The sequence below is a fragment of the Alosa alosa genome, chromosome 24 (genome assembly GCF_017589495.1).
Source record: "Alosa alosa isolate M-15738 ecotype Scorff River chromosome 24, AALO_Geno_1.1, whole genome shotgun sequence".
Lineage (NCBI taxonomy): Eukaryota > Metazoa > Chordata > Actinopteri > Clupeiformes > Clupeidae > Alosa > Alosa alosa.
The window spans coordinates 3,104,772-3,132,337 of record NC_063212.1 but is presented as its reverse complement, the minus strand read 5'-3'; the positions used below and the strand labels follow the sequence as shown (position 1 = coordinate 3,132,337).

Here is a 27,566-nt window from a genome sequence, read left to right as displayed (position 1 = left end):
CCTTTGTGCAGCCTTGTCTCTAAACAAACCTACATGCACGTTTAAAGAAAACATTAACAATCCTGCAATTGTTGGCATAAAAGTCAACTGGCTAAATTGTGCTTACATTTGCATCATAACCACGCTGTGTTAATTTGTTAAAAACTGTTGCATTCAAGTTAATTCTGCAAACCTACCACCACAAATAGAATTCAATTCTGTGGGAAACACTGATTTAAATGTTATACTGTCAGTACAACAATAAAAATAATTCCAAAAATGGACTTGTTCAAAGATGTAGACCCCTACTCACTTATCTGGTTTTGGTCTCTCATACACTTACTTACAGTACTTCAGACCTGTATGAACATGCCTTGAACAAACACGCCTGGAGAAATTTTGCTTTTATTTCTTCCCTTCTTGCTGAGGTTGATAATCAATCATTCTGCCAAAATCTCCAGGGAAAAAGTAAATCAGGCATTGATACTGAAACTGACGTTTTTGTCTCTCATTTAGCATTGGGAACATGTTACATTCAGTCTTTTTTTTCCATGTTGTCTTCTTTAGAGATTTTTAGGCTAGGTTGTTTTCTCCAAAAGAACCGGAGCTGTCGAACACAGCGATTTCACATCACATCTTGTACCACACCCCCTCACAAACATTCAGCAATCCAGAAGGAAGAGGGGTTAAATGTCGATTAAAAAACTGAACAGAAGAAAAAAACAAAACGAACAGGATGAAGAGGTCTAAGTAGAAGGTTCTGGAAAGTTCCTTTCCAGTGTTTTTGTCTTTTGGCAGCGCAGGAGCGCAGCAGGGTGGAACCCTCCCATCCACTGGAGCCCACACCCCCCTTTAAGCTTTTGGCCCATGAGTGTGAATGTGTGTGTGTGGTGTGTGTGTATGTCTGTCTCTGTATGTATGCACATATCTGAGAGTGTAATTGTAGCTGTAAGTGTGTGTGTGTGTGTGTGTGTGTGTGTGTGTGTGATAATCTGTACAGTTATTCATCGTTTTGGTGTGTGTGTGTGTGTGTGTGTGTGTGTGTGTATCTGCGTGTAACATAAACATGTCTGTTCAAGTTTGTGGGTTCCGCTCAACTCAGGAGACGTTGGTGATGGGCTTGTACTTCTTGAGGCGGGTCCACTGGCCGGTGGAGTAGTTCATCTCGAACACTGTGTCCACCAGCATGGTGGTGCTGCCTGTGCCGTCCGCCTTGGGCAGGACCTCCGTGTGTTCGCTCAGTTTGATCTGGATGATGTCACCCTGCTCCGGGCACGGATTCTCTGTGGGATGGATGAGAGGACAGGCCAAATGGTTAGATGAGGGAAAGATGAGAGAGATTGAGAGCATCAATGGGAGAGTAATAAAAGAAGGGATGGGGGAAGAAAAGGAAAGAGTTGTTGTGAAGATTTGTGAAACAAAAAATATGTAGAGAGAGAACGGGAGATAAAACAGGGATAGAGAGAGTAGGATACTGCTAGGTTAATTGTGCTACTATTCAGCAGGTGGAGGATTTCATTGCTTTCCAAATAAAACATAGAAATTGTTTTTGGCTGAATGCCATGAATCATTGAACCGGTCAGAAACAGTGGATATGAGTGAAGGTGTGCAAATGCTTCACCTCGGGATCCAGCCATAAAGCCGAGGATGAGAGCTTTCTCTGGTCTTGTGACCTTGTTGGCCGTCTTGAACATCTCCTGTGCGGCATACATCTGTTCTCTCTGCGCGCGCGCACACACACACACACAAAATATGAACCAACAAACATGTTAAGCAGTCATCCACAAACTGAGTTCACACTGGAGCCATCAATCAAAGCTGATGTTGAAATAGTCTTGTACATTTTCCAAATTTTTCACAATAAACTTTACTTTTAAAACTGTTCGTAAATATATAATAATAGTAAATGGTACTTTAGATGTCTAAATTGGTAAATGGTACTTGGTAGTATAGATATCTTAAATGCACTGGAATCTGTGAATCAGTCGTTATCCAACTCATCTGCTTTTTTTAAATTTTGGTTTTGGAAACAAATGGTTTTTCGTTCTTTGGTTTTATTTTGGAAAAACGAATGAATGATACAAGGATTCACTGGCATACTAAGTCACCGATTCATCAGTAATTCCCAGCCCAGCCAATTGGAGCTCACTGTGAGAGAGGTTCTTTTTGGGCTGAGGCTGCTGGGGGGCGGCGATGGGTGCAGGGGTTGGCGAGGGCTGGGCCGCGGCTGGCTGTGTGGGCGTCGGAGCCTCCGGCTGGGTGGGCGTGGCGGCGGCGGGAGGGGCGTTGTTGACTGGCGTGCTGATTGGCTGGCTGGGCGAGGTGGGGGTTGAGGGGCTGGCCGTGCTGGCGTTGTACATGGGCGGCCGCTGCTTGAACTGTCCAGCCAGCTGGGCACCGCCCCCAGGGGGCGCCGTTTCCTCAGGCTGTCGACCGGCCTCGCGTGCGACACCACCTGCACCTGCTGGGATACAGAAAAAGCGAGTGAGTATGAGATAGAGGAGAAGGAACAGTAGGGGAAAACACAACAGGAAAAACATGCATCACAAAAGTAGAGGTGAACACTAGACTGCTAGTATAAAGCTGTGGCGATAACCATCATTACTGCAATCACCACATTTGTATTTTTATTTACCTTTTCAAAGTTACAATCATAAATACGAGACATGAAATAAACACAAGAAACCTTAGCAATCACAACTGACCATCTTCCAAAGGCAAAACTACAGGTAAATGTTGCTTTTTCATCACGGTGAGAAATAATCCACACCGTCACAGCCCTAGTACAGTACAAGATCAGAGATGAAATACCGCACAAGCAAATACTAGCCTGTTACTACACCACAATAAAGGTGCAAATGTAACTGGGAAACTACCACTCCACACAAGTAGAAATGTAAAGTTAACAGAGGGCAAAACTAGACCAGTAGTCTGCCACAGCAGAGCGGGCATGCTAGTCTCACCAGGCTGTGACTCGGAGCTGGGAATGTAGGAGGACGAGGGGACCATGCTGGGCGTGGCTGGTAGGTAGCTGGTGGAGGGCAGGGCGCTCTCGTTCAGAGCCCCCAGTTTCTGAAACACACCCAAGGAATTCACTCTGATGAAACTCACAATGTAGTAAGACTCTTGTTTCTCTCGTGTGTTTCTCTCTGGTGATATCTTAAAATTCAGTTAAGTGTAGATGCACTAATTGTGAGATGCCTAATTATTTTGGTGGTTTATTAGTCATAGTGTGTGTGTGCAGTGTTTCCCACAGAATTGAATTGTATTTGTGGTGGTAGGTGCTGGGGGTGTTGAGCAAACATTCTGTGTCGGAGTCAATAAAATGAATAGCCTATAGTTATACTTGCCTTGCATGACAAGTCGATATTGACAAGTAGTTGTAACGTTGTAGTGTGCTAACCTCGACAACCCAACAATATTCTAATGTAAGCGTAGGGATACTGCTTCTTATATGCTTGCACATAACTTAATTAGAGAGAGAGAGATAAAAAGAAAGGATTTCATCCCATATAAATTAGTACAACATAAAAAATCATTGTGTGGTGGTCAATGTTGATATTGTGGTGGGCTGCCACAAATAAGTCAATATATGGGAAACATTGGTGTGTTTGTGTGTGTCTGCATGCAGGCGTGATCATGTGTGTGAGGTCATGTGTCATATGTGTAAAAGTCTGTTTCACACCTGTGTGGACACCAGGCCAGCAGCGTAGTCAGGCGTGGCATTCTCAACCACGGCTTCCTCTTTGGCAGCCTTCTCTCCGGTCTCTGTGTCTGTGAACAAAAGAAAGGCATGAATCTTTGGCCTAAACTCAACAGCAAAAATACAAGCTAAAATAACAGCCCATTTCAGACTCTGAGTGTGATGTGTGCAATACAGCCAAGTGCAGAGACCATCTTTCCAGTTTAGTTGGTTTGGTTTAGTTATCAAGCCAAGTTCTTTTCTCAAAAGAATGGTAAATGTTAAAATTTGTATATTTGTGTTTGTATGTGTATTTGTGTATGTATGTATGTATATATATATATATATATATATATATATATATATATATATATATATATATATATATATATATATATATATATGTGTGTGTGTGTGTGTGTGTGTGTGTGTGTGTGTGTGTGTGTGTGTGTGTGTGTTTTACCCAGTGTCTTTCTTCTCCTCTTGGCTTCTCTGCCTGCTCCAACCATGTCCAGTTCTGAAATATCTAATAACTACAGGGAAACAAAAAAGCCCACAAACATTAGCATTAAATTGCATACATCAGTGCTTTGTCTTTAAAAGCTAAAATGTGCAATACATGTGTATAGTACGCTTCGTCGTCAATGCAGCTTACACTCACATTATCTTGCAATATGTTAACTCATTGAATGCCAAGCTGTTTTCGGGAGCTTTGTCCTAAAGTGCAAGCAATCTAGACCATTGTTGATGATTTTTGTACAGCCACAGCATATTCTGTGTTATAGCTATGAACACGTAGAATAGCTCGATTAAAAGGTGAGACTTTAAGCTCTCGTGGTGCAAACCGTGTATTTCTACACAGTTTTTTTTCTAGAAATGGAGATATAACGTCTTTCGTGAAATATGAAGCGTTGCCTGTTACTTACTTGTGTAAACATTCTGGGAAGTAATCAGCGAGACCTGGCGAAAATGGCCTGGTTTTGACCTGACGTGCATGCGTCACTGATTCGACCCAAAGCAGCAACCGAGTTATGATAAAATGTCCAGATAAAATGTCCAGATTGTGCGTTTTCATGAGTTTCACAATCGTCATATATTTCATTTCCATTCATCACAGAGTTCCCAAAATCACATATATATTTTAAAAAAAGAAGCTAAAAACGTAATATTACGTTTTTGGCACTCAATGAGTTAACATACAGGAAAACCTATAGCAGTACAATATATATGTTTATGAATCAATATGTCTGTGTGCACTGTGAACAGATGATTACCTTGACGCCCCTTTCCTTGCGCAAGGGGGTGCGTGCAGGGGCGATAGGTGTGCGTGTGCTGGGGGGACTGAACATGCTGGGGGCAGTTGGGCTACGGAATGGGGCCTTAGGTATCCCCTTTAAGGGAGCTGAGAGAGAGAAGAGAAATTGAGAGACAAACACTAGGTGAGCAAGTGTGTACATATTGTGCGTCACAGAAATGGTGTACCTTAAGATTGATTGTTTGTTTGTATAATTTAAGGCCATTTCAGCAACTAAGGCTATTAAATGGCCAGAGCATTGTGTGTTAGAGAAACTTAAATATGTTTTTTAAAATCTATGCTAGTAAGATATTCTAAAACCTTCAAAGGTGGGACCTTACTAAAAACATCAGCTATAGAATTTTAGTGATAAAATTGTTGTCTTTTGGTTTCCAAGGCAGGGCGTGTATCTTTAGAAGTGAGCAAGGGTGTGTACTGTATGTGTGTACAACCCAAGCCACAATTAAAGCAAGACACAATAAGCATGCATTAGTGATCCTAAGAGAGTCACCATTAAGATAGACAAAGAAGGACTGCTGTGGACAGGCATCGAGAAGGGAGAAGAGAGAATAGGACCTTGAATAGAGAGAGGGAGAGAAAGAGAGAGTGGCTGACAATTAAAAGAGGCAGAGAGAAGGAAAACTCACTGGTGGTGTCTATTTTCTTGACGAGGCCTCTGCCTTTGGCGTGGAAGGGTACTCCTGCAGTCTTCTTCAGCTGCTGCGCCGTCTCTGTGGCTAAAAGTAGAAAACACACTTTCAAAGTAGAGTTTGCCTTTGTGCTTGCACATAGCCACATATTTGTAGCAGTTGTGGTTTGGTGTGGAAATTTGTAGCAGTTGACAAGAACTGTACGGGATAAGAATTGCAGATTTCATAAGTGTGATTCTTATGTGCTCTTTCTGGTCATCAAATCTGTAACCGTTGGTGGTCATCACAATCTACAAGTCTATCAATCCATTTGAGCAACAGGAACACTTTTGGGGCTTACATTTCTGTAGCAGCTCTGCCCTGAGGGTGGCGCTCTTGGGTTTCCTCTTGAGTTGGAAATGCTTGATAGGGGGGTTGAGGGGTCCCACCAGTGTGGTCAGAGCACTCTTGTTCAGGTACTGGCACTCCAGCGGCAGCATGGACGACGCATCGCACTCATTCACTGTAAAGAATGCGCACAATCACACATTTACACACTGGAGTAAAAACACAAGAACAGACCAACAGCCAGCCATAGGGCTGCTTTCAGGAGGTTTAATTTTACATTTTCAATTTAATTTCACTTAGAGAGTGCCAAAACATTACACATGTCTCATGGCGCTTTACAGAGTATTAAACATTCAGAGAGAGCCCATGAGCAACAGAGGCGAGGAAAAACTCCCTAGAATTGGAGACACATATAGGAAGAAACCTCGAGCAGATCCACGACTCAAGGGCCTCACCCATCTGCCTAGGGTCACTTACAGGGCAGTAAGGTCTGTATACATGATAAATGAATAGGTTAGTTAGGTGTAGAGAATAGAACATGGTGTTTAAAGCCACCTGAGGTATATGTTACAAAGAGGTAGGATGGTTACATATCCAGTATGATAATGCATGAATCCTATTTAGTGTCAGAAAGTTCAAATAGTCCAGTGTAGGGAATGAATTGTCCATAGGGATTAGGAGTTGTCATAGGGCAAGTAGTGGCTAGGCTGCGCGAGCCAGGAATCCAGGCAAGGGGACAGCAACAGGCGATGGTAGGGCAGTCATAGGGATGGGACTTCAGGTGCGATGAGGGCCAAACACAGGATGGCTGATGACTGGTAATGGTTTACCTCACCAGTGAGGTAAGGGGGAAGTTTACCACTTACTCTGACTTCCCTTACACATACTACTTGATATATACATTTAAGAACAAAATTATTCATACCCCTGGCAAATACTGATTTAAAGTTGATTTTCTCTTGACCAATAATATGTTTGTTCTGACTAAAAATGACACTGCCACATGACAAAAGGAATCAAAAAAAGGAGTTTTGTCATTTTTATGAAAAATGGTGTGTCCAAAATTATTCATACCCTTTTTTAACAATAACTGGAAACATCTTTATTTGCATTCACAGCTCTCAAAATGGTTCATATAATACCTACCAAGCCTCTCCATGTCTCCACGATGATTTTAGACCACACCTTTTTAACCTGGGTTTTGAGGCTAGAACAATTATTTGCCATCACTCTGGCCTTGTGCTCACTTTTTTGACGGATTAAGGTCTGGTCCAGACTCTGGGTGGGCCACTCTAAAATGTCGATATTGTTCTCTGTTAACCATTTCTTGCCTTTTTTGGCTGTATGTTTTGGATCATTGTGTGGTTTAATGGTCAAATGCCGCCTATTGTGGCAGGTCTCTCGGCACACTGCCTGATATTTTCCTCCAGAATTTTAATGTAGCCTCTTGTTTTAGTGTTACCGTTTATTCTAAGAAAGTCACCAGGTCCCCCTGGTTGAAAAACATCCCAAAAGAATAATTTTCTCACCCCCACAATTGAAATAGAGATAGTGTCATTTGGATTTAATGCTTACTTTTTTATGGCAATGTCAGGCCAAGTCACTGGGTCAAAAGAAAATACAGCGAAAGCTAAATTCTTTGTCCAGGTGTGCCCATACAAAGGTTAAGCTGATTTGTATGGAGAGGAGTGATCCATGATCAGCATCCATGATGACCAAGTGATCCATTTTGGGATGGGGTGAAAATTTCATAAAATTTCTCAAAGTAAACAGTAACACTAAAACAAGGGGCTACATTAAGATTTCTGGAGGAAAAGTCATATTGGCAAAAACAGTATTTGCATGGTCACGTTAAGGGAACACTTCAACCATACACTGGATCGGTACTCTGACACTGTTTGGTTCACAAGTAAAACTTTTGAGGCGAGTGTTTTTTTTTGCAAGAACTGTCAGTCATTCTGTGAATGTAGTTTGAGAATGGAGAAAAGGGTGGAAAGTTTCAAAAAATGTGTTTCAACAATTGTGGAAAACTGTAAGTGTTCCCTTAATTTTTTTTGAGCAGTATATAATCCCGCACTTGCACATATGGACAGATGTAAAAAGCAGGACAGTCAAATCAAAACTGTGTGTGCGCTTCAGACTGACCCTTTTCACGGAGCTCTCCCAGTATGTCCTGCACATTGGGGTTCTGCTCCTCCAGGTCCAGGTTGAGTGACCCTGTCTCTGGGAAGGTCTTGAGTATGTCGGCCACCATCAGGACCCAGGGCTCGGAATCCACCGTGGCAAGCTGAATGATCTCCGTCAAAGCCTCCTTCATCTGGGAAACATAGTTGGCAGACACAAAAGAAAATCAGTAAGCCGTGGCCTGGAAAATCAATCAAGCTGTACAACAGCACTGGTTTTAACTGACCATATCACATTTCGCAAACACTTTTATCCAAAGCAAATCAGTCCTGCAATACATAATTTAATCAGTGTATCTGCTCCCTGGGTACCAAACACATGGCCTCCATGTTGCTAGCATCTTGCTCTACCTGCTGATCTATGGCTATAACACAGTTATATTTTCATGTAGACCTTATGCTACTTAGTATTGTAATTTTTCATACTAACATTGTTCCAAACAACCAAACTTCAGCTGCAGACATATTTGCATGCATGCCTTATTTAATAACAATAATAATAATAATAATAATAATAATTAATACAACACTGGAGGAAAGTGATGTTAACTCAAGATGATTCTGTTTTTCCCATATATATTTAGGCCATACTTGACAATAAACTGTTAGTTATAATGTTAATGTAATGTTTACTGTAAGTCGCTTCTGACAAAATCGTCTGCGAGGAGCCATAAATAAACAATAAACAAACTCAAGCTGGATTTCAGGAAGGTCGAGGAATTTCACATTTGAGTCGGGGCGGGCAGGCAGTGTAGACACCAGTGTGGCGGGTGACTGGAAATGGATTTGAACAAGATAGCAGGTCAACCTTAAGCTGCGGACACCGCAACAACTTCATGTGCGCAAATTTCAGCATGTGAGAAAGTCTACTGGTGCCTGGGCAAACTCGAACTTGAATACACGCTTTGAGCAGACGCCAGACGGGGTTAGCATATGGTTGCATTACTCGCCATGCCATTACCTGGACTAAGGCTAGTTATCCTAAAACACAAGTGGATATAGACAGCCTGCAGTCATGTCACACTTTTTTCCTCCCATACGCATCCAAAAACTGCTTCGGACATTAACGTTAAATATCTAACGCTTTCGTTACCATCTAACTAGCTAGTAATGTTACTACCAAGTAACGTTTGGGCTGTCATAACTTATCCGTTAACATACAAGCACCTGCCCTGACCCTAACATTTCCCTCCCTAACCCCATTGTTTAACAGGTAGTCAGTCTCTGAGTCAGTCAGTTACTTTGTCCGTAAGTACATAACAGGACTGTCTGTCTGTGAGCTTTAACATCATTGGGTACATTAGAACTTAAGGGCTATTGAACACGTAAGTTAGGCTAGCCGAGGTTGTGACAAGTCCTTACAACCAGCAGCTAAGTTAGCTGGTGTGACAAGACTTAGCCTAACATATGTGTCTTCTCTAAACTGTCAACATTGCTGTTGTATGACAAATATATAGATAGCGATCCCGTGCCTTGGGAAGACAGCAGTAATAGTACAGGCAGGCAACGTTACCACTAACTTTATTGCTACCTAACTTGCAAACTATGGCTAGCTAATAACGTAACATTGCTAATGCTCAAGTGCTTCCAGCTAACATAACTTAGCTAGCTTGATGTAAGCGGGATTTTCCCACCGATGCTGTCTGCCGAATGCAGGACAACCAAGATCACTAAAGATAGCATCAAACTACCCTTCGATGCTGACAGGTCTTGTGAGCGACCAACTGACAGAAGGTTCACCATTCTACAAGCAGCTAGAAGACAGCAACGTAACCGTGCACTCTGCAGCCAGTAGTTGGGAGTTCATTGCAACTCGCAAACCCACCTCATCAACAGTCCGCCGCGGCAGATGCAGCATCCCAAGCAGCAGTTTCAGCTTCACTGGCGGCGACAAACTCGAAAAACATAATCGTATGTTGTCAATAACCGACACTGTGAGCAACGAAGCAATGCTGGGAGGTGCCCAGAGTTCATCTGTTGAGCCTAGTTTGTTGTGAAGCCACAGGCCGGTGTCGCTATCCCTCATCGACGCCATCTTGGAAAAAGAAGTACTATTAGTTCGGGCATTTTAGCAGGCTACCTAAGAAAACATACGGTTCAAGCTCACGTGACCACCGTTTTGGAGTATCAGAGAACTCAAGAGTAGTTATACTGTATCATATCGCAGTTGTCCGATTGACATGAAATAAAATAACTGGCTTGTTTCATCTGGACTTGTTGGAATGTTCAGTAAACTGCAAACTGTAGCATTGCGGGCGTAGTGATATCATTAATAAAATCATCGTTTTTAATTATTACTATTCATCTAGGTTACATCATTAAATTCCATAATATCAACGATGCCCATTCAGACAAACACAGACTCGTGAAGTTCCTTTTAAATCACTATTGCATTGTTAATATTCATGTCTTAATGTCTTAAGGCAGGAGATCCAGTTCCAAAACGTAGCCTAACCAAAATCAGAGCGCACTCAGCGCAGATGCTCATGTGATCTCTTCGGGCGAATCAGAGCACACGGCAACTGCAGAATATATCATTTTAAGCACTAGCGAACGCATTTATAAAGGACAACCTGGATGTTTGGTCAATGCACGAGTGTCTATAAAAAACGGAGGTTAGTTGTTATAAGTCTATTCGGCAGCTGTTGTAGACAGTTTGAGTAGCATCAAGGTGCTTTCCGCATCAGAGGCGAAAGGTAAACACATATGGTTTTATATTAGCCTATTGTTCTTGTAGGCCTATTGTGGGCCTACGGAGGTCCTGCACATAATGTAGCCTAGTATATGCATTACCAAATTTTAGCCTATGTGATTGATTTGAAATATATATATTTTACTGTTAACAGTGAGCATAATGCAAATTATGTCAGATAGGTAACGCTTCCCTTAGGTCCTGTCTTATTATTGCAGAATGAATGTTATTGCGTTCATGCACCACACCACACCCCAAACATAATTTGCTTTTATTTTTTTCAGGATCTTAATCCGAATCAGTGGCATGTTGTGTAGCGGGATGGTGTCGAGTGCAGCTCTGCGGGCGATGATGCTGCTCCTGGCGGTCCAGCTTCTCTGCCTCAGACCGATCAGCGCCGAGCAGGAGGCTGGTACAGTCATTCCTGCTGAGAGTAAGCCATTTTCACTGAGTATTAGGTTGTGGCCTTTTTCTGCATCTTACAACAACAAGGTGTAGCCATGAACAGCACCATGCAGTGCATGCATTTTGTTATCCTAGACTAGGCCTAGGAACATCATGAGGTTTAAGAGGTTTATCAGTCTGGCTTTCATGAACTGTGTAAATGGCCTTCACACACACGAAAAAACAGTTGAACAAATCGACTAACCTGTTAAGAAATGGCACATTCACAGCAACTTTAAGGGTAAAGTGTGTGGTGAACACATGCAAATCTCGCTGCATGACTGTCTTGTTAGTCCTGTCAGTTGTTGATGGTGGGACATCAGAGTGCCTCAGAAAAGGTTATTGGAAACAGCTGATAGGAAATAAGACACAGGAGGCAATCTGTGCAGCAAGTAACCCTGCAACACTTGCACCTTCTCTCTAGGCCGGCCATGTGTGGATTGTCATGCCTTTGAATTCATGCAGAGGGCTCTGCAGGACTTAAAGAAGACAGCCTTTAACCTGGACTCCCGGGTGAGACACTCATTCCATAGGACTGAACAGGTTGTGTTACTGGAGTTTTGATGGCTGTTGGTTATCTGCAAACCTTGCTTTGTCAGTCGCTGCATGTGTTCTTCAAGTGATGGACTATTATTATAGCATAGTTTGTTGATGTCCAATTGGACTGTAAACCAGAAGCCATAGTAATCCTTGTGGGTAAGATTATTGCTCCCAAGGTAATCCACAAGATATGATGTAAGGAAGACATCATACAATTTGGAGTGCTCTATCAACAGAGAGCACATGATACTAATTACTGTGTGTGTGTGTATGTGTGGGTGTGTGTGTTTGTGTGTCTGTGTTCTGTCATATAAATACAAATGCAATCTAATATCACTCCGTTTTTGTTTTTCCTCTTAAAAACGGTCCGTGTCCTCTTTGCTCTGTCCATTCCTCTCTCTGCTGTCCTCTCCTCTCAGACGGAGAGCTTGGTGTTGCGGGCAGAGCAGAGGGCCCTGTGTGACTGCATGCCTGGCACCACACTCCGCTGAGTAGCCAAACCTCCATCATGGTTCCCGGTGCCAAGTTTGGGCACCTCTCACCTGGGCGCCCACCAAGACAAGACTCATGACGTTACTTCCTCACCTGACTAGAAGATCTCATCCAGCACCTTATCACTGCAGATACTCCATTCACAACAATCATTCCATCTCTCTCTCTCTCTCTCTCTCTCTCTCTCTCTCTCTCTCTCTCTCTCTCTCTCTCTCTCTCTCTCTCTCTCCAGGCATATCTCTTTTTATTGTCTCTCGTTGTCCTTTTGCTCCATGCTGAAAGAGGACTTTATATGACTTCACTTCACTTTTCCCCATCTATATTTCATGCTGACATAATGGAAACAGAGCTCGACCCAAGTAGCCACCTCTTTTCATAAGTGTCTGCCTTCCTCTACTTGTCAACTGGAATGTCAGAAGATTTTGTAGGTCAACATGTCTCACCATGCATATTATTTGCACAGTAGAGTAGGTGTCTTTGCACACTATGTACGTAAAGATAGAGATGTATGTTCAGATCAATGTATTAAGAAACTATTTAGATTATTATTTTATTCCACTGTCATTTTAACAGAATTGTATCTGTAGCAGAAATTATTACTCCATGAAAGACCACTTACAATGTACTAATGCATTACAGAAACTCAACTCATAATGTGATTATTTTAAATGAAGAATAGAGATAGAGCATGGAAATGATTTTGTCTAGTAATGGACATATGTCCTATTAAGCCATTTGGGGTACATTTTATTGGGTTGTAGGGACACAGAATACCACTATTTCTTTTTTTTTCATCAAGGTTTTGATTTTGTGTAACACATTGGGGGGATGGGTGGGATTTAATCTTTGTGGTACAGATTTAAGATAAAATGTGTAATCTGTATGAAATATGGTTAAACATGGTCTTAATAGTATTGGTATTCTGCTAAGAAAAAATAACTAATTGTTCCAGAAATAATGTTCTGTTAGTGCTATCTTGTAGTGATCAGTAAGGTTTTACTTTTTACTTTTTAGGTTGTACTAGCACTGAAACAAAGTACATGGCTACACATACTCAGTTATGGGGTCTACCTGCTACCTGAATGTTTACCATTACAGTGCTGAAAGGCTGATACAAACTCTAAAGTACCTGTTTACCATTGCAATGCTGAAAGGCTGATACCAACAATAAAGTAATAGTTTAGAATTTAAGTTTTCTATGTCACATTTAGCAAAATATTCATCCAATAAAAACTATCAGTTAAATGTTATCTGGTGATATACTTGCTCTGCAAAGTTTGACAAGTTGGACATCGAGTCATTGAAAGTATTGCATGACCATTGCACCCAGACACTTCTATGACATCCCATTCTAAATCCAGGTATTAATATTGAATTGGTCCCTGTCTTTGCATCTGTAAGAGCTTCAACTATATTGGAAAGGATTTCCATGAGATTTTAAGGAATTTGGACATTTTTGCTTATTCATTCAGAAGAGTATTTGTGAGGTTATCTTGCTAAAATCCCCATTTGGGAGATTATGCTTTACCACGTCCAAAGTCAGGTAATTTCTTACAAGAGTTTATACACTTTGGACAAAGGCCTCTGCCAAATACTATAAACAAAACATTAACATTTTGATAATTTGTCAATGTCATATCATGGGCCTATGATTTTGCCTTTTGGGATGAATAAAGTTTATCTATCTATCTATCTATCTATCTATCTATCTATCTCTATCTATCTATGACCTCAACTGAAAGGCATTAACTAGCAACAGCACATATAAACCATGTATTCTTGTGTGTGAGCCTTAGCAAAACCTTAAGGAAACCAGTTACCTCTGAGGTCTCTGACGCATGCTTTCAGTCTGAAGCCATGGGAGATGTAAACATCCATTCCTGTGCCTGCCAGCGGAAGTGTTTTATGGTTATGGTTATTGTTATGGGATTTGGCAGACGCCTTTGTCCAAAGCGACACACAAATACAAAAACAACATAATAATTAAAATTTAACAGGGAACAGATTGGAATGTTGGTCAAACTATAATAAGGAGAGTAGCAATAATAAACAACAATGTCAATTTAATCAATAGGTTAATAAAATAAGCAATGCAAATGAGGGGGGAAAAGCAATAAAACAATTATGTCCATTCAATCAATAATATAAAAACAATTATTGTTGTAGAATGTTGGTTTTAAATGAATGTCTTAGATTCTGAGATGTTGCCCAATAAGCTCCAAAGCGGAGCTTAAGAGCTTCCCGCATGGTTTACTCCTGTGCAGAGGAGGCCATCAAGAATTTGCTTCAAGTCACATCCCTACCATGCAAATTTAGTGATGTGACCAATCTGTTCACTCGAGTGATGATGACCTTACAGGTTATGGATATGGTTGATTCAGAGCTGGAGAAACATGTTGATCAAAAGTCATCAAATATGGAAACAGCTACGGAACTTTCCTCCACTCAAACCTCTTTGCTTGATACCAGCCCTGATCACATGGAGGTCCATCCCCAAGTCCATCAAACTGCCTCTGCCGACATGATGGAATCCTCCCAATAGTTGATTCAGAAAGTCCTCTCGGAGTTCAACACTGTAACTCCAATCCTCTAGGCATATCAAAACAACACAAAGATTCAGACTGTCTTCAAAACCATGGACAAGTTCCCTCTGAGGTCATCCTGCAGAGAGCAGTGGAGACACAGGATGTCTTCTTTGATAACATCTTGGTGATGGCATTGAGAAAGGAGCTGCTGCACCAGTGTGACACAGAGGCCAGTTATGTCCCATCAACTTTTTGACTGCTTCACCCTCCCTTGAGCCTTTGCCTGGAGCAGCAACTGGGCAAACCACCAGGAACAGGAAGTGGCTCAAAATGAGGCTCATTATAAAGGTACAATAAAATGGCTTTGCAATCTTTTACCTTTCCCACTGTTCTTTTTTGATGTTGTTTTTTCCCCCACATTCCTCATTCAGATGCCAAAAAGAGGCAGCAAGAAGGTGGCTCCCAGTGCCTTTTCTGACTCAAGTAGGTTTTAACGCTAATATTAACTTTTCCCTTCTTCAGCAGCTGGAGAAAGCCCAGCCCTTCCTACTCAGAAGACTCGTAAACATTCCTTTTTCATCAGGATGTTCGCTTCAAGGCACATCTGAATATTGAAAGTACAGTAAATGGTAACAGTAAAACAAGAGGCTACATTAAGATTCTGGAGGAAAAGATCAGGCAGTGTGCTGAGAGACCTCTCCCAAAAGGCGGCATTTGACCATTAAACCACAACATCCAAAACAATGATCCAAAACATACAGACAAACAAGGCAAGAAATGGTTAACAGAAAATATCAACATTTTAAAGTGGCCCAGCCATAAGCCATATGGCAAATAATGATTCCTGCCTCAAAACCCGGATTGCTGCTAAAAAGGTGCGGTTTGGAATAATTGTGGAGAAATGAAAAAGGCTTGGTAGGTATTATATGAACCATTTTGAGAGCTGTGATGGCAAATAAAGATGTTTCCAGTGATTGTTTAAAAAGGGTATGAATAATTTTGGACACACCAATAAAAAAAAAAAAAAAAAAGATGAAAACGCTTCTTTTTTTGATTCCATGTTTCTAACACATTGTTTTACAACATATTGGTCAAGAGAAAATCAACATTAAATCAATATTTGCCAGGGGTATGAATCATTTTGTTTTTAACTGTACATATCTGAATCCATTCGACAATGTGCAATAACATTTTGTCAACTTTAAACTGACTGAGGACAACCTGCATCTGAAAGAGGTAATAGAGTGAGATCATGAGGCTTAGAGAGATTCTGCAGAAAAAGTTTGGAGAGCAGGAGGACTCCAAATTGTGCTTATCAAATCAGTTGAAGGAAAACAGGAGGCTCAAGCAAAAAGTTGAAGAAGAAACAAAGAAACTGAAAAACTGACAAAGGACATGGAGGAGAAACTGAGAGACATAACAGGAAATCCTGCAGTTAGGAGGGGATTCAGCTGCAGACAAAACTCAAAGCAAAAGATGAAGAGATCCATTTGTCAGATATTATAGCCTACTATTTTGGAAAATCAATAAATAAAGATTTGAGCAAATGTTTAGGCCTATTGGCCTATGGTATTTTTTTTTCTTGAAAAATGTTTTGCTGTGTGATGGAAATGGACTATCAGTATAACATGGCAATTATATATTGACCAAAAAATCATCACAGCCATCAGGACAGGTTTCTAAATATAGGCTAAAGGAAAATAAACCTCGCCTACCAATATAAAAACATGTTGCATGAAATGTTGCAGGTCAAACGGTAGCATAGTTGAAAATGTATTTTTTGAAGTCTCTCGAGCCACTCTGCACTTCTCTATTAGATCAGTAGATGGCAGTAATGCACCAGAAATGTTAGGGCGAAAGGAATTAAATGGGATTGGCTTTCGGCTTTTTGCTTTTAGTCCTCACCCGCATTCCGTACAGTGATTTCTACGGCGGGAGTTTGATTTTGTAGAGGTAAGAGATTTATGTCTCGGTATTCATTGCAGTCATGTTAGTAGGCCTATTTTAAACGTGGAGAAATGTTTTATCTGTTTGAAGGTATTGAAGCAATACTGTTAACGTACGCTACTGAAAGTAGAGTTTACAAGTAGTTAGCAACTTAGCCAAAGATCGTAAAAATTGCGTTAATCCGCAAAAGACAGAAACACTTAACATTATGTCAGAAAGCTTCGCGCTAGGTTAAAAGTAACTTTAACTTTATCTCACGATTCCGCTAACGTTTAACTTACGTTTAGGCCTGTATTATTATTGTAACGCTGTTAGGCGTCCCGTGACATGAAATGTGATTCTGACTTCCAAGGACGGGGGAGGCTGTCTTTTTCGCTCGCGAAAGCAGGGAACATGTCAGTGGAAGACCACAAAACTGTAGAACGCTTTTTGGTTGGTGATTAAAGCTAAGGTAGCCTAGTTAACCGCCATTAAACTACATCACAATATTCTAGATATAGAATACTATATAGATATCTAGATAGATAGATAGATAGATAGAGAATACTATACTGTAAATCCCATGAACTCTTCATTATTCTCAATTGATAATGCTACCTACAAATGAAAACTGACCGTTAAAACTATGTAGACCTGTTTTCACAGTGTCTACAACTGTAAGGTTTAGCACTGCTGTGGCATTTCGATATTCAAATGGGTAAGTGTCGTGGGTTATAGTTTAATGGCAGATAGCCTAGGCCTACAGGCTGCCCTAAGTAAAACTTAGTACAAAAGTGCATATATGCCTACTGTCTTCACAGAAAGACTGCAAGTAGGGCTAAAACAAAGACTGCAAGAAGGGCTAAAACCCATGTCTGATAGTAATGCATACTGATCCTCTTCTGGCAATTTTTTTGATGGTTGTAAAGGACAGTGAGCCTATAGGCCTAATTGAAAGTTCAGATCTTTATGAAACATGTTTTAGATAGCCCATCATACCTCGGGTCCACTTGTAGCCTTTTAGGCCTAGTGAACTGCCTTAATACAAATTTGACTAAACATTTTAGCCTTAATGTAAAAGTGAACTTGTGAGACTTGCTCATTTAAATATTTAGGATTTAAATAGCTTAAATCAACCAATCTCGTGATAATAATATGTCCTGCTGTTTATGTTCTGTGTGCTTCTCTGGCACGACAACCATGCTTATATAATCACAATGTTTACGTTTTGTCATAATGTCAATGTTGTTACTCGAACGGTGAGGTGAGAGGATTCATTTTGTTATTTAATGTTAGGTGCATATGTGTAGGTTTATCTTTCCGTGTGTGCCTGGGAGTTAACGTTGCAGGTGTCCAAACGTTGCCTTCTCTAACCCAGACTCTTTGTTTTGCTACTAGTGAGTAACAAAGTATTCCAACAATTTTAACTCACTGATCCACACACAACAGAGCAGAGGTCCAGTTAATTCCCCTCCTTTTGTGCTCTTCAGTGTGTGTTTGAGTACGTGTGTGTGTGTGTGTGTGTGTGACTGAAATAGCTTAACTGCACAATGAGCGGGGTCCACTTTGTGGAGACTTTGTTTCGCCTGGGCTATCCAGAAGCCTCTACTCTGAAGCCCACAGAGTTTGACTGGATGTTTGATGACACCGCGGAAACCCAGGAATTCCTGCGCTTCTTCTGCGGTCTTGGAGCCCAGAATGTTCTGTCTGAGGAGGAGAAGCGTGGGTACACAAGCCTAGTTGAGTTGGGCAAGCCCATCCTGACCGAGCTGGAGCTTGAGAAATTGGAACAGCTGATGAGGTCAAGGCAACTGGAGTTAAACGAGGAAGATGAGAGTGATGAGCTCGTGGATGTGGTGGAGGACACTGCTGACGAGAGTCTTGTGGAGCTCCAGCAGGAGCTGGAGAACCTGCACAAGCAGAAGCGTCTGAAGCACCAGCGTCTGCTCCAGCTCCAGGGTCTGGGGCAGAGGTATGCTGACGGCGCCTCGGCCCTCTCTGAGCGCGCTCAGAGCCAGGAGCAGGACGACGGAGGAGCGGAGCCCGTGGCGGTGGCGAAGGCTCTCGCCAAGGAGAACGTGACCACTAACGTGGTGCTGCAGGACCTCCAAGGCGAGGTGAAAAAGCTGCAGGGCCTCGTGTTTGCAGAGAGTGATGCTGTGGAGAAGCAGCAGGAGTACCTGCAGATGGAGTGCCACTCCCGCCGCTCAGCTGCCCTGCTCTCCCTTCTCCCACTGCAGCCGTACCTGCAGGAAGTGCAGCTCGCCCTCCACAACATTATGGGTCACTACAAGGTAAGCCCTACAGTACATTACATTAAGCACACACTGGGAACAGGCCTACACCACTACAACATTATGGGTCACTACAAGGTAAGCCCTACAGTACATTACATTAAGCACACACTGGGAACAGGCCTACACCACTACAACATTATGGGTCACTACAAGGTAAGCCCTACAGTACATTACATTAAGCACACACTGGGAACAGACCTACACCACCACAACATTATGGGTCACTACAAGGTAAGCCCTACAGTACATTAAGCACACACTGGGAACAGGCCTACACCACCACAACATTATGGGTCACTACAAGGTAAGCCCTACAGTACATTAGCACACACTGGGAACAGGCCTACACATTAGAAACACCTGTACCAGATCTGATTATTTTTCTGCCACTGGTCCATTTGTGGTGGTTAGTAGCTACAAGATTTTAACTAGTGCTCATATTCCTCATATAGTCTGACCAGGTTTAATCTTTAACATCTCTTCTCTTTTTAGCTATTGAACACAAAGTAATTGTTCACCTTTTTTGAATTGGTTGAAGTATAGCCCCACCATAACAAGAGTTGCTGGTGCTCATTAGCTGTTGCCATGGCCCTCATCAAATACTGTCATTTCATTATTGCAGAGGTGCCTTGCTGAGGAAACGTCTATGTTGGATGAGGAGGGGGATGATGGAAAGGAGGAGGGTGATGTGGTGGAGAGGAACAAGGGCGAGCTGGCGCGGCTGCAGGCGGCCTTCCTGCTGGTCCAGGCACAGCTGGTGCAGGCGCGGGCAGAGGAAGCCGGAGCCAGGGCGTCCAAGGAGTGGCTCTCACAAAAGAGGAGCTCCGATGCACAGGTGAGACCCACACCTAACATACATAAACACACACACACACACACACACATAGGGCTGCAGCTATCGATTCTTTTTGTAATCGATTAATCTAGCACTTTATCAATCGATTAATCGGATCTTCTTTTTTTTTGCATTTTTAAACAACCAAAACAAATAATGCATAATGAAAATGACATGGCTGTAAAATGATCAAGCAATTGGCACAGAGGTATTTATTCTAACTCCAACATTTGGCTCCAAAACTAAGCCCATTTATTGCAATTTACCCATTTAGTGTTTATAAGTGCCAGTGCCAACAATTAAATAATGTTCAAAATGTGCTCTGTAAAATTGCAGCCTATTGTGCATGACTTAGCTGGGCGAACAAAGCTGTCCATACTATGTTGTGAAGTGCTGGGAGGGAGAAGAGGGAAAGCAATGTACAACAAGTTTCATGCTGTAATCTAGACCTGACATCAAAGTAAATATCCGTTTTATGTAGATTTCTACACCTGCAGCATTTGCCATTAGGCTACTAACAAATAATTTTACCATTAGGCTACTAACAAATAATTTTACCATTAGGCTACTAAAAAATAATTTCTGGGGTGAGCCTATTTGCTATGGTAACCTAGCAACCTGTGTGTGTGTGTGTGTGTGTGTGTGTGTGTGTGCGTGCGTGCGTGAGGGAAGATGCATGTGTGTATAAGAAGGGGTTCTTTTTAGGCATACTGTCTTGCAATTGAACATGAATAAGTTTACTACTTAAAAACATCAAAGCTAAACATTATATCACGACATCGCTACAAATACAGTATGTGATAAAAATCAGCCAACATCATTGTAGGCTATAGGCTAGCGCAGATAGGCTAGATAGCCTACTTTATTGACGCTTGGTGAAACAGCATGGAGTGGATGTTTTCGGTTCAGATGCTTGTGTTCTTTTCCTTTTTGAGTATGTAAAGATCCCAAAACTTTACTTGAAAACTTTAGACATTCTCTGCCATTTATGGACATCTTGACTCCGCCATCGCGCCAGCTAAATTCAGAATGTATCACGATTCACGAGCTAGTGGTGTGCTTCCTGAACAACGGTCCGTGTGGTACAATCAAATCCCTGCGTGTATAGTGCGCGTCATAGGAATTTAACGAGGCTTCGAGGCAGGATTTTTGCCTCGAGTAATTTTTGTAATCGAGTTATTCGAGTAACTCGATGAATCGTTTCAGCCCCACACACACACACACACACACACACACACACACACACACACACAGAGACTGTCATACTCTCACTTGCTGGATGATCACACCTTATCTCACAAATGCATCTGTCCCCTAAACACATGGACAAGTCGGATACATCCTTGCTTTCACAAACTAGTGAAACACATGTAACTGCTCTTTTTGTCTTTTTTCTTTTAATGTGGGCTTGTTTTTATTGTGTGCAAATAAAGTCGTTTTTTTTTTTTTTAATAAAGAATAAAGTCTTTCTTTCTACTTTCACCCCATCTTCTTGTAGTCTGTGCCCCCCGACCCCGACGCTACCCCTACCGTGCCAGCGGATCGTCTCCTCGCCCTCCTTCACCATTGTGCCAAGGCGCTCTGCCTGCCTGTGCTCCTGGCGGACGCGCGGGATCAGGCAGAGACGGTGAAGCACGTCGCCACTCTGCAGGAACACTTATGGGGGGCGCTGCTGAGCCAGCTCACCCAGCTGGAGCTGCTGCGGGCGCTGTTGGGGGCCGAGCGGGACGCTCACATCGCCGCCCTCACACGCACGGAGCGACTGGCGCGCACCCTGGAGGAGGAAGAGGCCGCGTGGGCGTCCCGGCGGAGTGAGGAGCTGAGGCGTCTGCAGAAGAGCGTGCCCGGTCCTCAGAGTGAGCCCATCCTCAGCACTAAAGACCCCACCGTCAAGAGGTGAGAGGCACGAGGAGTCCAGAGATGGGGAAAGGTTATACTAGGTGAAGGGAAGGGTTAATGGAATGGAAGGATAGATGGATAGTTGGATAGATCGATCTGGATGGTTGGATGGACGTGAGAGTGAATGGGTAAATGGATAGAGGTTTGATGATGGAAGATAGATGATAGAAAGTTGTTGTGGTACTGTGTGGGAAACGGAGTAGACAGGAATGCGGACCAGTATGGCTTCGTAAATCTTCATACTCATAATCATAGCATAAATCAGTGCAATACTTTAAAGATACTGTTGCACTGTACTAGTTAAAACAAAGTAGAACAAAGTAGAAATGATTGCTGGCCCATAGCACATAGAATGAGGGGGACCATCCAAGTAAAGCCAAATGTAATATCGTAGTTAATACGCATTAGAAGAAGTAGTCTATGATATTTAGACTACTGCGGAGCCGGCAATGTTTCAGAACACTCCTCATCCATCCCTGCAGGTTGCTGGCCATGCTGGAGTCCCCTGAGGAGACTGACCGCTGCTTTGACTGTCTGGTCGACCTCACAGACTTGATCTCTGCCCAGTCGGCTGAGGTCCAGCAGCTGGGTGGCTCTAAGGGCTTGGCCGTGGCTGAACTGCAGAGTCTGCAGGTTGGTCTGGAGGAGGAGCATGAGGCTCTGAGGCGGACTGCTCTCTCTGAGGCCGGGCAGGTGCAGCTGTCCCCGCAGGTACGTGCTTATTGCTGCTGCTGGCTCCTCACCTGTGCATTAGTAGCTGGATTTCCCTCTAGCATTTTAATGTGAATTTTGAACATTAAATCACATAAACTAAGATCTGTCCGATACATTTTTATTTGCAATCACAGTCAATCTTTTGCCCAGTCTCTCTCTTTCTCTTTCTTTCTCAGGACATGTCTGAAACCATGCAAGAGTTGGAGAAGCAGACTGCCTCCTTCTTCAAGCAGCTGCAGCAGGTGACTGCTGAGCTCTCCTTGAAGCGCTCCCTGCTGAAGCGGAGCGCCCCCCTGAGGTGGGAGAGGGAGCTGTATGTGCTTTTCCATCTGGACCCGTCCCAGCTGAGCAGAGTGCTGGAGGACTGGGAGGACCATGAGTGAACCAGACGACACAACGGCCGCAACACAACTTATCTCTGCCAGCTCTCCTTCTGTTGGTCCACTACTTAACCTGAAGCCCGAGCACCCTCACCCCCGACACACACACACACACACACAGACCCACTGCCGCAAATTACAGCTGGTGAAGATGGCGGTTTGGTACCGCATTAGAAGTGGGAAATCCCATATTAGTTATTCGGTCCGCGTTTTGACCAGGTGGCTCTCACGTCATGCACCTTAGTTTACTCTTTTTTTCTTTGTTGGTATGCGTGCAATAGACTATCTCTCTGTGTATGCTCTAATTCTAATGCACTTTCTAATGTCTTTTGTGTTACTAATATGATGTTGCTTTTAGACTTTATATATTATGTCTTATATTATGCTTTATAAGTGACTGAGTGGAAGTTGGATAGCAATCCTTGAGGTCATCCAAACATGCCCTCACTGTGGTGTTTGTTTTGTGCAATAGGTTGGTCAGAGGAAGGGGGGAAAAGCACTTTAAATTTCGTATAAAAAAAAAATAAAATATTAAAAGCATTTAATCATTTTCTTTTCCTACTTTTTTATGCCTGCTCCGATTTGGTTCTCATTCTGCCTACTGAAATTAACAGTCTGTAGTGGTCATTCACCTGGTTGCTTCCTAATGGCTTAGGTTTGGTTTATTTCTTACTGTGTACAGTGTAGAGACATTGACTGTGCAAATCCAGTGTGATATCCGGTTCATCAAGAATTGAACTGAATATTGGCACTGAATAAGTTTGGTCGAGTTTGGCATTGTTGATATGCTATTCCAACCTTTTCCCTCGAGCTGAAGTGGGGAAATGTGCTGGAGCAAGAGAAAGCAATGTTTTCAGTGAATCAAGAGAGTAGAGCCTCCCTAACATAACATCTTACACCCTGCAGGACGACCAGTAGATAGAGAGAAAGGGAGCGAGAGGGAGAGAGATGGAGGATCAGTTCAGCCGTCTGTATGCAGGCCCACTGTCTGCGTCCGCACAGAGGATCGTGGCAGCGCTGAGAGCGGAGTATGCAGATAGGCCCGGCAGGAGCCACAGCTGTGAGTCAGACAGGCAGTGACACACACACACACACACACACACACAAAGGACACTCATTGATAGAGGATAGAAGATGGTATTAGACCAACAAAAATGTACCTACACGACCACACACATACAGTGCAACTGGAAAGTTTTCAGACCCTTTCAAGTTTTCCACATTTTATTATGTTTCACATTTTTTATCAGTCTACACACAATGCTCCAATACTCCACAACAAATCATAGCGACCGTTGGGTCCTTGGGTCCTTGGTCTGACCAAGGCCCTTCGCCTTTGTACCCAGTTTGGCTGAGCGGCCATCTAGGAAGATGGTTTTCTATTTGAGAATCATGGAGGCTACTGTGCTCTTCGGCACTCTCAATGCTGCAGAAATGTTCTTGTATCCTTTCCCCTGATCTGTCTTCACACAACCCTGTCTCGCAGGTCTACGGACAATTCTCTTGTGGCTTGGTTTTCACTCTAACATACACCATCAACTGTGAGACCTTTATATAAAGAGATGTGTGCCTCTCCTAATAATGTCCAATTAATTAATTTAGGCACAGGTGGACTCCAATCAAGTTGTAGAAGCATCTCAAGGACCATTGGTAGAAGTAGGATGCACCAGAGCTTAATTACAAGCATGATAACAAAGCAGTGTTTCCCATACATTGACTAATTTGTGGCAGCCCACCACAATATCAAAATTGACCACCAAACAAAACATTTCTATGTTGTGGTATTGAAATGGGATGATGGGATTGACAACCGACACAGAACCCCCCCCTTTCACCTACCACCACAAATACAAATAGTGGGAAACACTGCAAAGGGTCTGAATTCTTATGTAAATTGAATATTTCAGTCTTTTATTATTTTTTTTTCCATAAATTTACAAAACACTCGCAAACACATGCTTTTTTTTTGTAGTGTTTGAGTATTGTGTGTAGATTGATGAGAAAATAAATGAATTGAATCCATTTTAAGATGAGAAAAAGTTACATTACCTCAAAGCAACCCCATGGATAGCACAAAGATGGTATCCAGTTTGTCTAAAAATGACAAAATGGGTCGCAGACTCGCAGTCCTACCTGATCAACAATGCTACATTTTGCAATATCAAGTGTTGGGGCTGTATTGGCAGTGTCAGCTTTGGACAAAAGTGTCTGCTAAGAATTGTGAACATATGAGTTGTGTATGCATATGGGAAGGCATCAAACTAAAACATTCATGACCACACACACACACACACACACTGAGTAAGAGGTGGATATGCATATAGTACGGTGTCAGATAAATGAAAACATAATCGCATCACCACGTACGGGGAAAGATGAGTAAACAAAATGGGACAACATGCAGATAGCAGTGAGTCACACAGCAGAAACCTATGCAGACGTGTGTACACATTTACACACACAGTAAGAGCTAATTATGAAGATGGGGACAACATCAACTGCACTAGTGAGTCAGACAGACAGCAACACTCACATCCTGCGAGGGCTAAGTAGGCAAACAGGGACAATATGAGCCAGCATGGAGCAGTACACACTGTCCCAAGTGTTGAATGAATAATCTTTTGGCTATGCATGCATGAGTTTTACTCACAAGACATTACCCCGGTGGCTGGTATTGTGCACGGATGCATGAAGTGTGTTTTGTTGCCAGTCGCAATATTACCGGTACTCATCTGATCAATTCAATTGAAAGAGAGCTTTTTTTATGCAGACATATTCACAAATGATAAACAAATGCGATCCGAAAAATATATCCTAAGATGTTGAGACTCATCAGCTTGTTCTAACACTGTCTTGCAGCTTGTTAAGTATAGCCTGAAATGGAATTTCGTGAAGTTTCGTTTGTGTATATATGAAGTATATATTAAGTTTTGTTTGTGATGTTTTGCAGAGCAGCAATCATATGCTCATATGACAGTATGTAATTGGCTCATTAACATCAAACTGGTGAGGGACACTGAACTAATCAGGAGTAATTGACCTGTGGGATATATTTTAGTGAAGGCAATCTTAGGGAAACTCAGAGGACTGAAGTATATAATAACTTCTATAACTTTGCTGTTCAGTATAAAAACTGTTAACTATCATGACTCACCTTCAAATGGTCTTGATATGTGTAGAATTCTGGGGTATAATGTAAATGTAATGTAACGAGCTATAATGTAAATTGAATGTATATTGTAACAGGTTTAGGTATGGTTTGGGGAGATCCTCTGTGATTGTAGGAAGTATAGGACAAGATGCATGTATGTTGTATGTGTCTCTCACATGCTTGTAGATTCACAGCGGAGACCTGTGAACCCATACCCATCTCAGAGCACATGGAGCCAGAGCCAGACCCAGCACAACCACTCTTACTCCAACAGGTGGGTCAGAGCATGGTGGGTACACCTAAACACACCAGGAGATTAGTACATGTGGACAGACATACAGTAGTCATTTCAATTACACACCAGGAGATTAGTACATGTGGACAGACATACAGTAGTCATTTCAATTACACAGCTTGTGTTTTAGAGACGGCTTATCTTTTGTGCATAGTGTATTACTGCTTGTAGCATACATGCTTAATATGGATCAGTGCTAGATAACCTCATATTATTTCACTACATAGATGTAATGGAATTGTGCATCGTACATATGGTATGTGTAATTCCTTATCACCCGGAGAGAAGAAATACTCTTTTCCGATTGGCTGGCGGGGTGGCTTTTAATTCTGAATAACGGGACATGAGTAGATCTGGTAAAAAAAAGTTTAATCGCCGTTCCATATCAATGCTTATGAATGGTTACTATAACAACGATAGTAGGACGACGGTTGAGCCTGGAGGCAGGCTTCGCAACAATGGAATTTCTATCGCTGTTATAGGGCCAACGAATGTTGTACAACAAGCTGAACTAGTGAGCTTCTTTTTAAACGGAACCGCGTGTTTCCTTTGCTTTACAGTGGCAACCGGGTGATAAGCGGGATAACGGCCTTCGAGGTGTGTCCATCTCCGCTGCGCGTCTGGGAGTTTTTTGCCCCTCGCCCTCGTCCATTAATTCCAAATAACAGGACACCTCGGCGGCCGTTATCCCTTACATAAAGTATGTCAATCCTTGTTGCAGTAATGGGATTTTAGAGACACTGATTGTGAAAGGCCTGTTTAAATCAAACCAAAACCCCTGCATATAGGTCATGGCCTAGGCCTTACTCCAGTTTTCCTGGCACCCAGGAAGAGTCTGACAGACCCACCCTCCCAGCCTCGACTACAGAGAGCGGCTCCTCACCCACCCCTCTGCCTGCCTGGATGGAGTGAGTGATGATGGGCATGGGGTGGAGGGGCATGGTTGTCATTAAAGGAATACTTTAAATAAATACCAAAGATTCTCGTAGCCATAGATTTTCTCATGTGCACAGACATCTATTCTTTTTAGGTAAAGTCTTTCAATATCCCCAAGAGATTTAACTGGTGTAGTTGAAATATATATATATATATATATATATATTTTAATTACATTTGGTGGTATGTATACGATTTGGCTGCTAACATCAAACAGAAGTGATCCTTTCAGTCAATGGATTCATTGTGATATCTTTTTGTGAAGGGCCAAAATAAATGAGTATCTGTGTAGCATAGCCTTTGGCCTTCGTCTTAGCTTCGCCTG

The 27,566-nt window shown here is 42.4% G+C and overlaps 4 protein-coding genes across 11 annotated transcripts in view; 3 read left to right on the top strand and 1 right to left on the bottom strand.

The window, feature by feature from the left end:
• Positions 1-366: 366 nt before the first annotated feature.
• nelfa (negative elongation factor complex member A) lies at positions 367-10,299 on the bottom strand. Of its 2 annotated transcripts, none has more exons than XM_048236222.1 (11): positions 9,941-10,299; positions 8,078-8,249; positions 5,946-6,107; positions 5,603-5,692; positions 4,936-5,063; positions 4,125-4,194; positions 3,665-3,753; positions 2,943-3,051; positions 2,129-2,443; positions 1,601-1,702; positions 367-1,262 (listed from the first exon to the last, which is right to left on the bottom strand). In XM_048236222.1, exons 1-11 carry the CDS (start codon positions 10,148-10,150, stop codon positions 1,078-1,080), a joined length of 1,632 nt encoding a protein of 543 aa, XP_048092179.1. In that variant the 5' UTR covers positions 10,151-10,299; the 3' UTR covers positions 367-1,077. The 2 variants fall into 2 exon arrangements, with proteins under 2 accessions (XP_048092179.1, XP_048092180.1); XM_048236223.1 differs by lacking the exon at positions 9,941-10,299 and adding an exon at positions 9,807-9,867.
• Positions 10,300-10,585: 286 nt separating this feature from the next.
• c24h4orf48 (chromosome 24 C4orf48 homolog) lies at positions 10,586-13,533 on the top strand. 2 transcript variants are annotated; one of them, XM_048236224.1, is made up of 4 exons: positions 10,586-10,730; positions 11,092-11,240; positions 11,676-11,764; positions 12,211-13,533. In XM_048236224.1, the coding sequence occupies exons 1-4, from the start codon at positions 10,693-10,695 to the stop codon at positions 12,280-12,282; spliced, it is 348 nt and encodes a 115-aa protein (XP_048092181.1). In that variant the 5' UTR covers positions 10,586-10,692; the 3' UTR covers positions 12,283-13,533. The 2 variants fall into 2 exon arrangements, with proteins under 2 accessions (XP_048092181.1, XP_048092182.1); XM_048236225.1 differs by having other exon boundaries at positions 10,607-10,811.
• Positions 13,534-16,739: 3,206 nt separating this feature from the next.
• The window catches only part of poln (polymerase (DNA directed) nu), a 97,207-nt gene continuing 86,380 nt past the window's right edge, over positions 16,740-27,566 (top strand). For 3 of the 5 annotated variants that reach the window (XM_048236793.1, XM_048236792.1, XM_048236790.1), the window contains exons 1-4: positions 16,740-16,761; positions 23,766-23,919; positions 26,197-26,284; positions 27,094-27,213. In XM_048236793.1, coding sequence (XP_048092750.1) covers positions 23,808-23,919; positions 26,197-26,284; positions 27,094-27,213 — 320 coding nt within the window. In that variant the 5' untranslated portion in view covers positions 16,740-16,761; positions 23,766-23,807. The other 2 variants (XM_048236791.1, XM_048236795.1) reach the window with 2 other exon arrangements.
• haus3 (HAUS augmin-like complex, subunit 3) lies at positions 16,774-23,797 on the top strand. Of its 2 annotated transcripts, none has more exons than XM_048236797.1 (6): positions 16,774-17,452; positions 18,225-19,028; positions 19,654-19,866; positions 21,365-21,762; positions 22,248-22,476; positions 22,656-23,797. In XM_048236797.1, the coding sequence occupies exons 2-6, from the start codon at positions 18,285-18,287 to the stop codon at positions 22,860-22,862; spliced, it is 1,791 nt and encodes a 596-aa protein (XP_048092754.1). In that variant the 5' UTR covers positions 16,774-17,452; positions 18,225-18,284; the 3' UTR covers positions 22,863-23,797. The 2 variants fall into 2 exon arrangements, with proteins under 2 accessions (XP_048092754.1, XP_048092753.1); XM_048236796.1 differs by lacking the exon at positions 16,774-17,452 and adding an exon at positions 17,465-18,131.